Raw genomic sequence first — 15,641 nt, forward strand, 5'->3', positions numbered from 1 at the left:
CCACCCCTTCTGGCACAGCCAGAAGAGGACTGGCCACCCCTCATAGCCTGGTTCCTCTCTAGGTTTCTTCCTAGGTTTTGGCCTTTCTATGGAGTTTTTCCTAGCCACCGTGCTTCTACACCTGCATTGCTTGCTGTTTGGGGTTTTAGGCTGGGTTTCTGTACAGCACTTCGAGATATTAGCTGATGTACGAAGGGCTATATAAAATAAACTTGATTTGATTTGATGATCGCTCTCTCCCATTGTTGCTTGAGAGGATTTTTACTGTTTTTATATGCCAACCTGAAGATGTCCGACAACCCCAGAAATGAGTGTGTGTGTTTCTTTCTGTCTCCTCCAGCCGTCACTCTGGTACCACTCCAGTTCTGTTCTGTTCTGGACTCCCTCACTGTGCCCTACTGGCTGCAGTACGACAGCGCACCCATGTGGGAGTTTGCCGACGCACGGGAGAAAGGTGAGCGCTGGGCGCTTTCTTTGACCAGGTCTCTACTATATGTCAGAAAATGCTGTATCCCAATGAGACTAATCTCGTTAAATAAAAAACTAAGGTTTAATCAGGTACAAGTACTGGTTGGCTTCAGTTATCCCCCTCAAAGAACATTTTGAAGGGATTGTCCAGGACACAAGATAATCATTATGTCTTCCCCACATAGCCTACTATACATTTAACAGGTTTACTGTGTGTGTGAGACATCCGGGTTGTAGTCTGTTCTCTTCCGTTTGGTGCCTAATGAACATGACCGAGGTGTGTGTGTGTGTGTGTGTGTGTGTATGTTTCTCAGGTGGTGGCTGCATACGGAGCCCTCCCCTTTCCTATGGCGCAGGGCAGCTCTCTCCCTGACACCCTGGATGACTGCGCAAACGCGTTGCTGTGGCTACCCCTATCGGCTTGCCCCGAGCAGGGCGACGGCCACTGCTTCGGTCAATCGGTGACCCTCAAGGGTTTAGAGTTGCAGTGTCTGGTTAGGTGAGTCAAAGAACATGGCTGTTATGTTACTGTTGCATTACTCTGTCGACTGCAAGTGTATTTCTGGGGCATGGAGGCCTATGTGTACCAGTGGAGGCTGCTGAGGGGAGGACGGCTCATAATAATGGCTGGAACGGAGCGAATGGAATGGCAAACACATGGAGACCATGTGTTTGTATTTGATACCATTCCACCAATTCCACTCCAGCCATTACCACAAGCCCATTCACCCCAATTAAGGTGCCACCAACCTCCTGTGATATGTACATCTGGGTATTCCAACACATTCCCCCAACTGTGTAAATCTAATCCTGATGTTTCTGGTCCGTTTATCTTACTGTGGTTTGTCCTGTCTCTCTCACTCTCCGGATCTCTGTCTGCTCTTATCAAAGTCTGTCTCTATCTGACTCGGTCCAAGCCTCTGTTTCTGCTATCAAGTTTTATTAGTGGTATGTACAGGATACACATGGTGTACACTTTCCAATGAAATGCTTACTTGCAGGTTCCTTCTCGACAATGCAACAACAATTATAATATATAACAATATGAACATAAAGTAAATGGCTCAGTAGAATGAAATATATGTTTTTTTGTATAATACAGGAAGGCAAAATGTATAGTACAATATTTACACATGTATCAGGGAAGGGGGATTGGGGGGCAAGTGTTTTAAATTTGGTAGTAGTATAATAGTAAAAGCCCTGTTATCTGGCTACACAAGTGATTTGTATGTGGATATTCAACCCTTTGTCTTTCTCCACGTCAGTCAGTTCTATTTCTCTCACTGTGCCCAGATCTCTGCCTCACAATATCTATCACTAAATAAGTCTATTCTATTTTCATGCCTCACTATGCTTGTATCCAACAGTCTCTCTCATTATTGGCAGGTCCTTCCCTCTAACATTATCTTACTCTCTTCCACAGCGTGGTCCCTTAGTCTCCTCCCTCCCGGTGCTCAACTCCCTGCAGTCGTCTCCGGCCCTGGGCCCGTGGCTGTTGGCGCTGCAGCGCGGTGCCAGCGCCCTGGACCCCCGCCGCATCGCCCCCAGCTTCCTCTCCCGGGGGCCTGAGCTGGCCGACTTTCAGGAGTCTAGGGAGCAACTCGGTCGACTGGTTCGCTGTTACCGCGACGATAGCAGAGGCATGATGCGATGATCAATTGACTGACATCCACAAGAGTCATTTTCTCTTTTCTGTCTTCTGCATTGTTAGCCCAGAACGATTCTGCACACTCCATACCATCCGAATAGATGGGTCTCGATTGACCGCGACTGGAATTGACAGACCCACCCGTCCACATTGTATAGTGATCATAGAGACTCACTGAGACTTTATAAGGATTGTGAATTCTGGTTGGAAACAATGGACTCGCTGTTTGAGATGGTGACAGAACTTTTAAGATAAAATATTGAGATTTTAATTGACAAAGGATAATAGTTGGACAGTGAAACTAAATCCGTGTGAAATAAGAGAGAAAATAGGGTGATAGGATAAGGAAAGGTCGATGAAGGGAGAATTGATAGTCACTTCCCCATAAGGTTTCAGAGTTTATTCGCCATGTGTACAGGATACAACAGGTGTAAAACATTAGTGAAATTCTTACTTTGATCTCTTTCCCAACAATGCAGTGATAAAATAAAAAAACAAACCACAAGAATGTAAGTGTGTGTATACATGAATGTTAATCATACAAATGTCCAGTTGTCAATAGTTTCCCATATTGGGATAACATAAGATGGCAGTCATGGTAAATTTATGCTAGAATCTGTGGCAGGGAGGAAATTAAGTGCAATTATGTTTGAAATGTAGTTTTTCTATTCATGCCACTAGCTGGCAGCATTGAAGTATGGACATAAATTCACGGACAGGTAAGAAAAAGCTGTTCCTTTAAGCACCAGCAACACCGAGATGGATTAAATCCATTACGCATTCATTTCTGTAAAAAGTTCAAATCATTTAAACAATTTCAAATCATTAACATTAAGAATAATTTAATGGGGGGAAAAAATATTGAAAGATCTGTGTGGCTGGCCCCTTCATCTACAATCGGCGTTCAATGTTTTGCCTATAGCTTGAAAATATCTTCTCTGTCGTGTCTATTTGTGAATCGGGTTCGCTATAGCCTGAATGACAAAATGGAAAGTATCTAACTGTTAACCACACACCCACACCTCATTCGGAGGAAGCTGGCCAGAAGCAGTTAACCCATATCGCGTTTCATATTATCACTATGACAAGAGATCAAGAGAAGAGAAACTTGCGAGGATTTCAAAAACGAGAAACAAATAATTGGATGTCTAAAGTCTGTCTTCCAGATAGCTATTAGATCTATTATCTTTCACCGACCATGGACAACCTCAACTCCTCCAACACCTCCAGCTTGGACCCCACCTTCCCGGATTCGGGCCGCCTGATTTCGAGCATTGTCCTGGGGTTGTGCTGTGCGTTGGGCCTCCCTGGTAACAATAGCTGTCCTGGTGTTCATCCTGCGCGGCTCGTCCCGACGCCCCAACTTTACCCTGTGTCTCATACTGAACCTGGCGTCCTCCGACATCTTATGCCTGGCCACCGTGCCCATGTGGATTTATACTCTCCTGCACGGCTGGACTCTGGGCAGTGCCACCTGCAAGCTAGCCACCTTCCTGCTCTACCTCAGCCTGTACGCGAACGTGCTAACGGTCACTCTACTCGGTGTCCAGCGCTATCTCCAGGTGTTATACCCGCAAATGTGGAACCGGCTGGGGCGCAAGGGGAAGGCGGCGCTCGTCCTGGCTCTGTGGGGGCTCGCCTGCGCCCTGACTGCCCCCGCCGTGACCACTCGCTATGTGGGTGATGGAGAGCTCAAGTGCCGGAGACACAGTGGATCCGATGCTGAAAGAGTAGCGGTCCTCATCTTGGAGACCTTTCTGGGGTTTGTGGTCCCATTCTTTGTGCTGGTCACGTCCTACTGCTGCCTCCACCGGCGGGTGAACCAGACGGCGCTGTTCAACAGCGCCAGGTTGACGCGGCTGGTCACCAGTGTGCTGGTCGCCTTCTTAGTCCTCTGGGTCCCCGTGCACATCGTCAACATGGTGGACATTGCCGGCATGGTGCTGCGGGCTTCCCGGCCAGAGGCGTCGGCAGCGCTGCTGCGCCACAGGAGCGCGGCAGCACGTGTTGTACGGAGCTTCACATTTGTCAACAGCTGCCTGGACCCCTTCCTGTACGCCTTCGCCTCACGGAGGAACTGGAAGTAGCCCAAGTGGGAAGCAGGCCACAAAAATCTGATGTCTGAAGTAGTCCTCTGCAGGTGCGACTAAAGGGATGTGACTGGCATGCCAACCCATAACTCTAACCCTCACCCTACCTATAACCAAACCCCCTAACCGTAACACGTCCTTTCACCCCTGCTATTTGTCCTCAACAAAATTCACATTATTTGGTTGCTGAATCTGGGTCTGTATAGCCTGAACTTTCTGTGTATCCATAGGGTAGCCTAGATTAGTTCCTTTGGTGATCCATCTCCCTTCAAGCTTGACCACCATTGGTGAAATCCTAAATTATATTGCTTCTGTGAGCTTTCTCATGCATAAATAAATTGGTAATGTTTTCATGATTAACTAGATTTTTGGTTTCTCTTGCAGTACATGTAGGCTACTTCTGCTTTGGTTCAGAGGAGCCCCAATTTCCCAATCTAAAAAAATCAACTAGGGCATGTGTTTGATTAGCAAACTAAAAATATGTTTGCATTAAATTAATTAATCGTGTTTATGTTCATTTAAATGATTCATTGTTTGTTGTACATGACTCAAAGAAAATCCTGATTAATTAAATGTATTCATGTCAATCCAATGAGAATGAGGTCCCTCAAAACTGACTCTGGTATGGTTAGCTATTGCGCATGCTCCAAGCCCACCGGATGCACAAAAAGTTCGTACAAGCGAGAGTGTGACGTTTGATGGACGAATAACCAGGACGTGCTAGAGTACTTTCACCTAATCATTTGGCATCCTTGATATTAAGGGTAAGTAATTCAGACATATCTACATGCATTTATTTAGTTCAATAGGGTGAGTGATAAATAGTTATTCGACATTTGTGAGACATTTCTCAGTTAGGGGGTGTTTAAGTTACTGGTAGTCATTCTTCAATGTCCAGAGAAGCTGAAGTTATTGCGTAACACGAATCCACGGGCCCATATGTTGCGTTTCCTGCCTAAGAAATACATGTTAATGTATGACGACGTCTCTCTACCGGCGTTTTGTGATGGCTCTTCAAGTTTTTCAGCTAGGAGCCAGGCTAAATAGCTTAATAACCAGAGGACCGTTTTCTGCCTCTGTGACATCACATTAGCTCATCAGTAGGATATTTTCCTTTGTATTTGGTCAGTCATGGAAATCATATTTGGCCTTTTTTACAATTTTTGAATATTGAATCTATTTAATTAGGTGAAATATTGCATGTTGTTTTTCTGCTCTCTGGTCCTATATGTTAAGGTTGAGTAACAGTCTTCACATTTAAGTGTATGTAATTATAGATATTGTAATACTTATTCACAATAGAAATATTACTTCTGTTGTATTAACTTTTTAAAATAATTTCTCTTTTTACCAGATACATCACAAAATATAGCAGTGTCCTCATGCTCTGAGATTTGTATGCACCTCCTCGACAATACATGGTAAGTTAATATTTTTGTCTATTATTATTATCTGTTATCATATTTACACTTGAGTTTTAATGATTTAGCTGAAATGCCATGTTAAATATTTTGTGTTAACTTCTTTATTTTGTATTTGAGGAAATACGGTATATTTATTTTTATCATTTGCTAATGCATATAATTTTTTTCATTTCAGTGGCAGTGCAAACGTGTTGCCAGGGAGGGTAGTAGGTACAAATAATTAACATTATAAACTACATCATCATTATGGAAGAGGCCAACATTATCTGTGCATACAGTTGAAGTCGGAAGTTTACATACACTTAGGTTGGAGTCATTAACTCGTTTTTCAACCACTCCACAAATTTCTTGTTAAAACAAAACTATACTTTTGGCAAGTCGGTTAGGACATCTACTTTGTGCATGACACAAGTAATTTTTCCAACAATTGTTTACAGACAGTGAATTATGTGAAATAATCTGTATCACAATTCCAGTGGGTCAGAAGTTTACACACACTAAGTTGACTGTGCCTTTAAACAGCTTGGAAAATTCCAGAAAATTATGTCATGGCTTTAGAAGCTTCTGACACCTCCAATTGACCCCATAATGTGGGTCAATTGGAGGTGTACCTGTGGATGTATTTCAAGGCCAACCTTCAAACTCAGTGCCTCTTTGCTTGACATCATGGGAAAATTAAAAGAAACTAGCCAAGACCTCAGAAAAGAAATTGTAGACCTTCACAAGTCTGGTTCATCCTTGGTAGCAATTTCCAAACGCCTGAAGATACCACGTTCATCGGTACAAACAATAGTATGCAAGTATAAACACCATGGGACCACGCAGCCGTCATACCGCTCAGGAAGGAGACGCGTTCTGTCTCCTAGAGATGAACGTACTCTGGTGCGAAAAGTGAAAATCAATCCCAGAACAACAGCAAAGGACCTTGTGAAGATGCTGGAGGAAACAAGTACAAAAGTATCTATATCCACAGTAAAACAAGTCCTATATCGACATAACCTGAAAGGCCGCTCAGCAAGGAAGAAACCACTGCTACAAAACCGCCATAAAAAAGCCAGACAATGGTTTGCAACTGCACATGGGGACAAAGATCGTACTTTTTGGAGAAATGTCCTCTGGTCAAAAATAGAACTGTTTGGCCATAATGACCATCATTATGTTTGGAGGAAAAAGGGGGATGCTTGCAAGGCGAAGAACACCATCCCAACCGTGAAGCATGGGGGTGGCAGCATCATGTTGTGGGGATGCTTTGCTGCAGGAGTGACTGGTGCACGTCAATAAATAGATGAGGGAGGAAAATGATGTGGATATATTGAAGCAACATCTCAAGACTTGGTCGCAAATGGGTCTTCCAAATGGACAATGACCCCAAGCATACTTCCAAAGTTGTGGCAAAATGGCTTAAGGACAACAAAGTCAAGGTATTGGAGTGGCCATCACAAAGCCCTGACCTCAATCCTATAGAAAATGTGTGGGCAGAACTGAAAAAGCGTGTGCGAGCAAGGAGGCCTACAAACCTGACTCAGTTACACCAGCTCTGTCAGGAGGAATGGGCCAAAATTCACCCAACTTATTGTGGGAAGGTTGTGGAAGGCTACCCGACACGTTCGACCCAAGTTAAACAATTTAGAGGCAATGCTACCAAATACTGATTGAGTGTATGTAAACTTCTGACCCACAGGGAATGTGATGAAATAAATAAAAGCTGAAATAAATAATTCTCTACTACTATTCTGACATTTCACATTCTTAAAATAAAGTGGTGATCCTAACTGACCTAAAACAGGGAATATTTACTAGGATTAAATGTCAGGAATTGTGAAACTGAGTTTAAATGTATTTGGCTAAGGTGTATGTAAACTTCCGACTTCAACTGTATATGTAAATTGTCCATGCACATTCAAGACGTGGAGTGGACTCAACACCCATGTCTATAAAGCTCATTCATCTCAGTTTACACAGACAGCTTCCAGTTCAGTAACGTTTAAATGCGAGGTATGTGAATGCAGTGACCTCTCCACAGAGAGAGATTTTTGTTGTTGTTGTTCATATTGGAACACATCTGCGAAGTAACGAGACTGTGTGTTTCTTGGTTGCACATTCAAGATAAATATTTAGAGTACATTTTATACACACAAAAAGAGAAGGCATCATCCACACACAGAAACATTTAAAAGCCAGTGTAGTTGTGTTTGTGCAAGTGTCAGATACCTCTGATAATGTGAGGGCTGGCTGTTCTGCTGATGTATCATATGGTAAAGTTGAAACTGAGTCAGTGACAGAAAGTGATGACGGTGCTGTTGAAAATCTGCCAGAACTAATTGAGTGGAAAATAGCAGTAATATTGTTGAAATTTAAACGTATATTTCATATTCCAGCAAAAGGAGTAGATTAGTTATTGGAAGAGTTGCATTTTTAAAAATTCAGCTTGTGTGCCTGTCACAAAGCGTACAGTTACAGAAATGTTCAAAAGCCATAACCTCCATATGGGTCAGGCTGTTATTGAAGATCTTGCTAATTCTGTGTGTGTTTCTAACCCTGTGGCTAAAATTTTGGGAAAGTGTGGCCCTCTTGCCCTCTTGCCACATTACTACAAGCTATTTTTTGTATCTGTTGACCAAAGGAGTTCATTTCAGTACATCCCTTTATTGCAGGAAATACTGAGTCACAATACATTGCTGGATAAAGTGAAGGACAAATAGATCAGCGGGTTTACAGGTCTTTTCGAGATGGTGAGCATTATAAAACAAATAGCTTTCTAGCTGTTGAGGAGTTGATCATTTCCATAACTTTATATTGATGATTTTGAGGTTTTATAATCCTCTTGGGACCTCACGCAAAAAGCATAAGCTTTGTTGTGCATATTGGGTCTTGGACAATTTGCCTCCTGGCTGTCATTCTGCTCATTAATTTATTTGGCTGTTCTTTGTAAAAATGAAGATTTGAGGACATTTGGGTTTGAAAAAGTTTTGGATCCACTTGTGAAAGATCTGGTAATTTTGGAGCAACATGGTGTGTTCATCAGTCAGTTGAACGAGTGTATCAAAGGCACTGTGAGTTGCGTAATCGCTGACAACCTAGGAGCCCATGAACTGGCAGGTTTTGTAGAACGTTTTTTCTGGTGAATACATCTGTAGATTCTGCACAGCTAAGAAATCAGAAATTCAGTCATTGTCTGCTGGTGTTTTTGAGCGTAGAACACAGGAACTTCATGAAGCCCTTTTGAAGTGTTCACTGGAAACAGCAAGTGCGTGCTGTGGAGTTAAACAGGATTATATTGTGAGTAGGAATCTCACCTATTTTCATGTCACTGCAGGCTACCCTTCAGATGTAGCACATGATCTATTTGAGGGCATAATACCGGTGGAGCTTGCTCATTGTTTTTCTCTTTTGATCTCAAAGTATTTCACCTTAGAAAAAACGTATCAATTTGATCCAAATGTTTGAGTACAAATGGGAAGATAAAACCGATCGGCCTCACGCAATACCACAGACTTTCTCAGTAAAAAAGAATTGGTGGAAATGCACATGAAAATTGGTTCTCTGCTTCGATTGTTGCCTCTGATTATCCTCTGGAACAAGTGGACCAATAATCAGAGGCAACAATCGAAGCAGAGAACCAATTTCTGTTTAGATGTTTGTGCGTGGAGTTGTGAAAATGTACCACATTTGTGAAAATTGCACCAAAGTGATTGAAGAAAACTTAAGTAAAACACCCACTATACACGTCACCTAGACTGCCATTACACACTATGGTCAGAGGAGGGCGACAGAGCTCCACTACTGTCCCTCATGAGAAGGTTTGAAGGAAATAGAGGCAGAAATACTACTGTTCAACTTCATTTACCTTCTCCTGGGACTGACAACCACTGTTGAGGGACATCAAACACTGTGTGGGCGAGTCAAACTAGGCCCCATTTAATAAAAAGTTGTTACAATGTGTGGTTTGTCTATGATTTTAGTATTCTCAGATTGGATACACATTAGACTGCCTCCAAATTCTTCATACCTTTTCATAGGGGAAAGTTGTGGAGCTCTGTCACCCTCCTCTAACCACAGTGTGTAATGGCAGTCTGTGTGATGTTTTTTTATTTTTATTTTATCTTTATTTAACTAGGCAAGTCAGTTAAGAAAAAAATCTTATTTTCAATGACAGCCTAGGAACAGTGGGATAACTGCCTTTTTCAGGGGCAGAATGACAGATTTTTTCCTTGTCAGCTCGGGGATTCAATCTTGCAACCTTTCAGTTACATGTCCAACGTTCTAACCACTAGGCTACCTGCCGTTTTCTTCAATCACTTTGGTTCAATTTTCACACGTATGTGGTACATTTTCACAACTCTAAGCACAAACATTTAAACAGATCATCAAAATGTTTCATGTTTCATGTTTCAAAACTCTAAGCACATTTTTAACTGACTGAGTACAACTGGAACACGCTGTCGTTCACGTTGATCCAGATCATCTCAAACATGCCATCTGAACAAGATGGCTCCAACGGAGATGGCAGCATCGCGACAAGCTCTTAGGAATCTTTGCAGTATTTAGTTTTTTTATGTACTATTATTTGCTTAGGAAATGTTTTGTGTCATTACATATAGCCGGGAAGAACTATTGGATATTAGAGCGACAGTACCTTACCAGAAGTACCAGCATTATGACCAGGAATACGACTTCCCTGGAACAGAACCTTTGTTCGGCGGAGGAGAGGCGCTCGAGGCGGCCTGCTGATTCAATTTAGGAGGCGCGCACACCCCCCACCACTTCCGAGTATATTACTCGCTAATGTTCAGTCTTTGGATAACAAAGTTGATGAGCTTAGAGCAAGGGTTTCTTTCCAGAGAGACATTGGGGCCTGTAACATACTTTGTTTCACGGAAACATGGCTCTGTCGGAGTCGGTAAAGCCAGCAGGATTCTCACTACATCGCGCAGACAGGAATAAATATCTCTCCAGAAAGTAGAAGGGCGGTGGGGTGTGTTTCATGATTAACGGCTCATGGTGTAATTCTAGGAACGTACAGGAACTCAAGTCCTTTTTGTTCACCCGACCTAGAATACCTCACAATTATATGCCGACCATATAATCTCCCAAGAGAATTCTCCTCTCTCATTGCCACGGCTATTTACGTCCCACCTCAAGCCGATACCTCGACGGCCCTCAAAGAACTTCACTGGACTTTATGCAAATCGGAAACCATATATCCTGAGGCTGCATTTATTGTAGCTGGGGATTTTAACAAAGCACATCTGAAGACTAGGCTGCCGAAGTTCTATCAACATATCGACTGTACTACTCGCGCTGCTAAGACTCTCGACCATTGCTATTCAATCTTCCGGAATGCTTAAAAGGCCCTCCCCCGCCCTCCTTTCGGCAAATCTGACCACGACTCCTTCTTGCTCCTCCCGTCCTATAGGCAGAGACACAAACAGGAAGTACCCGTGCTTCGAACTATTCAATGCTGGTCTGACCAATTGGAATCCACTCTTCAGGATTGTTTTGATCACGTGGACTGGGATATGTTCCAGGTAGCTTGCGAAAATAATCTAGACGCATACACGGATACGTTGACTGAGTTTATAAGGAAGTGTATAGGACATGTAGTACCCACTGTGACTATTAAAACCTACCCTAACCAGAAACCGTGGATAGATGGTAGAATTCGTGCGAAACTGAAAGCGCAAACCTCCTCATTTAACCATGGCAAGGTGAATGGTAATGTGGCAGAATATAAAGAGTGTAATTATTCACTCCGCAAGGCAATCAAACAAGCTAAACGTCTGTATAGAGTTAAGGTGGAGTCGCAATTCAATGGCTCAGACATGAGACGTATGTGGCAGGGACTACAGACAATCACGGACTACAAAAGGAAAACCAGCCACGTCGCTGAGACCAACGTCTTGCTTCCGGACAGGCTAAACACATTCTTTGAGGATAACATAGTGCCACCGACGCGGCCTGCTATCAAGGACTGTGGGCTCTCCTTCTCCGTGGACGATTTGAGTAAACCATTTAAATGTGTTAACCCTCGCAAGGCTGCCAGCCCAGACGGCATCCCTAGCCGCGTCCTCAGAGAATGTGCAAACCAGCTGGCTGGTGTGTTTACAGGCATGTTCAATCTCTCCCTATCCCAGCCTGCTGTCCCCGATGGCCACCACTGTTCCTGTACCCAAGAAGGCAAAGGTAACTGAACTTAATGGCTATCGCCCCCTAGGCACTCACCTCTGTCATCATGGAGTGCTTTGAGAGACTTCAAGGATCATATCACCTCTACCTTACCTGACACCCTAGAACCACTTCAATTTGCTTACCGCTCCAATAGATCCACAGACGATGCAATCGCCATCACTCTGTACTCTTCCCTATCCCATCTGGACAAGAGGAACACCAATGTAAGAATGCTGTTTATTGACTATAGCTCAGCATTCAACACCATAGTACCCTCCAAGCTCATCATTAAGCTAGAGGCCCTGGGTCTGAACCCCGCCCTGTGCAACTGGGTGCTAGACTTTCTGACGGGCCGCCCCCAGCTGGTGAAGGTAGGAAACATCACCTCTACTCCGCTGATCCCACAAGGGTGCGAGCTGAGCCCCCTCCTGAACTCCCTGTTCACCCATGACTGCGTGGCCAAGCACGCCTCCAACTCAATCATCAAGTTTGCAGACGACACAACAGTAGTAGGCTTGATAGCCTACAGGGAGGAGGTGAGGGCTCTGGGAGTGTGGTGCCTGGAAAACAACCTCTCATTCAACGTCAACAAAACAAAGGAGATGATTGTGGACTTCAGGAAACAGCAGAGGGTGCACCCCCCTATCTACATCGATGGGACCACAGTGGAGAAGGTGGAAAGCTTCAAGTTCCTTGGTGTACACATCACTGACAATCTGAAATGGACCACCCACACAGACAGTGTGGTGAAGAAATCGCAACATAGCCTCTGCAACCTCAGGAGGCTAAAGACATTTGACTTGTCACCTAAAACCCTCACAAACTTTTACAGATGCACAATTGAAAGTATCCTGTCAGGCTGTATCACTGCCTGGTACAGAAACTGCACCTCCCGCAACCACAAGGCTCTCCAGAGGGTGGTACGGTCTGCACAACGCATTACCGGGGGCAAACTACCCGCCCTCCAGGATACCTACAGCACCCGATGTCACAGGAAGGCCAAAAAGATCATCAAGGAGATCAACCCGAGACACTGCTTGTTCACCCCGCTATCATCCAGAAGGCGAGGTCGGTACAGGTGCATCAAAGCAGGGACCGAGAGACTGAAAAACAGACTGTTAAACAGCCATCACTTGCACATTAGAAGCTGCTGCCTATAGGCATAGACCAGAAATCACTGGCCACTTTAAGGAATGGAACGCTAGTCACTTTAATAATGTTTACATATCTGGCATTACTCATTGAATATGTATAAACTGTATTCTATACTATTCTACGTTATTTTAGTCATTTAATGTTTACATAAGTGGCATTACTCATCTCATCTGTATATACTGTTTTCTATACTATTCTACGGTATCACATTCACTTAATAATGTTTACATATCTTGCATTACTCATCTCATATGTATATACTGTATTTGATACTATTCTACTGTGTCTTAGTCCGTTCCGCTCTGACATCGCTGTATGTATATAGTCTTAATTAATGCCTACTTAGATTTGTGTGTATTGGGTATGTGTTGTGTAATTTGTTAGAAATTACTTGTTAGATATTACTGCACTGTTGGAGCTAGAAGCACAAGCAATAACATCTGCTAATCACGTGTATTCGACCAAATTTTTTTTAATTTGATTTTGATTGCATTTAGGCCTACTATTGGAAACCTGACTTATTTCATCTCTCTCTCTCTCTGTAATGTGCGAGTGTGTGCACACACATACATTTGCATAAAATATGAGATATTTGCATAGTTGTCCTGCCTCATTGCTCCACATACTTTTAAAACCCCAGTGATGATCAGTGACTGTTCACTCCTTTCAGAGCCACTGACACGCAGCACAATGATGATGTCACTGATTCTACTGCTGTGGACACTGGTGCTCCTTGTTCAGGGTGAGAGACACTTTGACAACTGTGATTCATTATGGGTTTGGCTTCAGAGTTACACATTCATTAATTTAACATTTAGATTGATAGGCTATGCTTTACGATATGCTTGTTGTTGTGATAACCTTACTAATCAGCCTCACTTTTGTTTATTTTTCAGAATCATCAGCAGATATAATTCTGACCCAGTCTCCTAAATCTCAGTCTGTTAGTCCAGGAGAGACTATCTCTATCAGCTGTACAGCCAGTTCAAGTACTGGTAATTATCTCCACTGGTACCTGCAGAAACCTGGAGAAGCTCCTAAACTCCTGGTTTATGATGGTACAAACCGTCAGTCTGGGATTCCAGGTCGTTTCAGTGGGAGTGGATCTGGTAGTTCATATACTCATTACACTCTGACCATCAGTGGAGTCCAGGCTGAAGATGCAGCAGATTACTACTGTCAGCAGAGTTACAGCTTTCCATTCACACAGTGTTAGAGCGTCGTACAAAAAACTCCCTCAGCTAAAGAGGAACTGCTCTGACTCAACAGCTGCAGAGCTACAGAGTCTCCTGTATTCTAAAGTACTCAACTCCAAATAATCTAAATATGAAACTACAATACAATAATGTAATTGGTTAGACTATGGATTATGATACTGTACATATCTCTCAATATATTAAGCAAACATTTTCAATCTTTGTTTACACACCAGGACCATTAAGGATACAGAGCTGTAGAAAATATTGTTTTTAAGGACATGTTGAACAAAATTCTGAATAGGTTTAGATTTTGTGCCCATTTCAGTACACAATAGCATGAATGTTGAACCTGCCCAAACCCAACTTCCCAACTATTCATGCCCTACTCAACTTCTATACCCCTCCAACTCTGAGAGTGAATACAGTCATATCGATTGCATTCAAAAAGTACTATTTTGACATTAAGAGACAGTATATCTGTCACAAGTAAATGTAGTTCACGTAGCCATATAAAGACCTGAGAGTGAAGTCCCCAATTTGCATGTTATGCAAAGTCCAGCGTGAAGTCTGGTTTCCCCAGCCCTAGTCAGCCCTAGTCAGACACACACAGCTGCCCCAGTCCCAGAGGGTTTGAGGCTGGGAGATTGTGAGTTGTGGTGGGGTTGAAACTCAGATTTGGATGAGCAGGGTGACACTCCCAGAATAGAGCAGTACCATGCCCAGATGTTTACCTGTCCCCAGTGTTCCTTTGAGCTTGGAGTAATTGGCTTCAGTATTGGCAACATCCAGAGCCATATATTTAGAGTTAGGCCAACTTTTAGAATTTGTAATATTGTTCTAATTAAGTGATAATGCTTGGGAAGCCGGTGTTTGGAGGATATTTTGGCACTAGTGTTGTTAGGGCCGAGATGAAGTTGAGATAACAATGCTGTGTAACTGTAATATTCAGTTACATAGCATTGTTTAAATATCCCCCATGTAATGTTAATGGGGAGCTACTATGCCTGCCACAGAATGTTGAAGTGTCATGTAAATACATCATAATGCAGAAACCTCAATGTCCTATTTAGTACATGGTTCTGGTAACATCATAAAGACTGGGGAGTCTAGAGAACATGGCTTCAGTATTAGTATCACTGTAGATATCCTTTTGACTGGTATTATATTTGGCCCAATCAGCCAAGCTTTCATGGAGAGAGGTTCATTAACTGAAATGTATCAGTAACATTATTTTCCATGGCAGAGCTCTCCATTTCCTATAGTCCACGATCAGCTCCTGTGTCTTGCTCACATTGAGAGAGAGGTTGTTGTCCTGGCACCACACTGCCAAGTCTCTGACATCCTCCCTATAGGCTGTTTCATCGTTGTCGGTGATAATTGTTGATCACTACCACTGTTGTGTCGTCATCATACTTACTGATAGTGTTGAAGTCATGCCCAGCCATGCAGTCGTGGGTGAACAGGGAGTACAGAAGGGGACTATGCACGC

The 15,641-nt window shown here is 43.1% G+C and overlaps 1 protein-coding gene, 1 pseudogene and 1 gene segment (V, D, J or C); all 3 read left to right on the forward strand.

The window, feature by feature from the left end:
* The window catches only part of LOC139554817 (protein misato homolog 1-like), a 5,779-nt gene extending 1,208 nt beyond the window's left edge, over nt 1-4,571 (forward strand). The window contains exons 4-7 of one of the 2 annotated variants that reach the window (XM_071367974.1): nt 341-454; nt 783-967; nt 1,360-1,416; nt 1,892-4,571. In XM_071367974.1, coding sequence (XP_071224075.1) covers nt 341-454; nt 783-967; nt 1,360-1,414 — 354 coding nt within the window. In that variant the 3' untranslated portion in view covers nt 1,415-1,416; nt 1,892-4,571. The remainder of the gene's footprint in view (nt 1-340; nt 455-782; nt 968-1,359; nt 1,417-1,891) is intronic. The other variant, XM_071367975.1, reaches the window with a different exon arrangement.
* Nucleotides 3,315-4,266, forward strand: LOC139554316 (leukotriene B4 receptor 1-like; annotated as a pseudogene).
* Nucleotides 4,572-4,853: 282 nt separating the features above from the next.
* On the forward strand, nt 4,854-14,266 carry LOC139554819 (immunoglobulin kappa variable 3-11-like). The segment is given in 5 exon segments: nt 4,854-4,970; nt 5,561-5,627; nt 5,806-5,840; nt 13,624-13,695; nt 13,850-14,266. Coding segments are annotated over 4 exon segments (450 nt in total).
* The last annotated feature ends 1,375 nt before the right edge of the window (nt 14,267-15,641 follow it).

The sequence above is a fragment of the Salvelinus alpinus genome, chromosome 26 (genome assembly GCF_045679555.1).
Source record: "Salvelinus alpinus chromosome 26, SLU_Salpinus.1, whole genome shotgun sequence".
In the NCBI taxonomy this organism is placed as follows: Eukaryota; Metazoa; Chordata; class Actinopteri; order Salmoniformes; family Salmonidae; genus Salvelinus; species Salvelinus alpinus.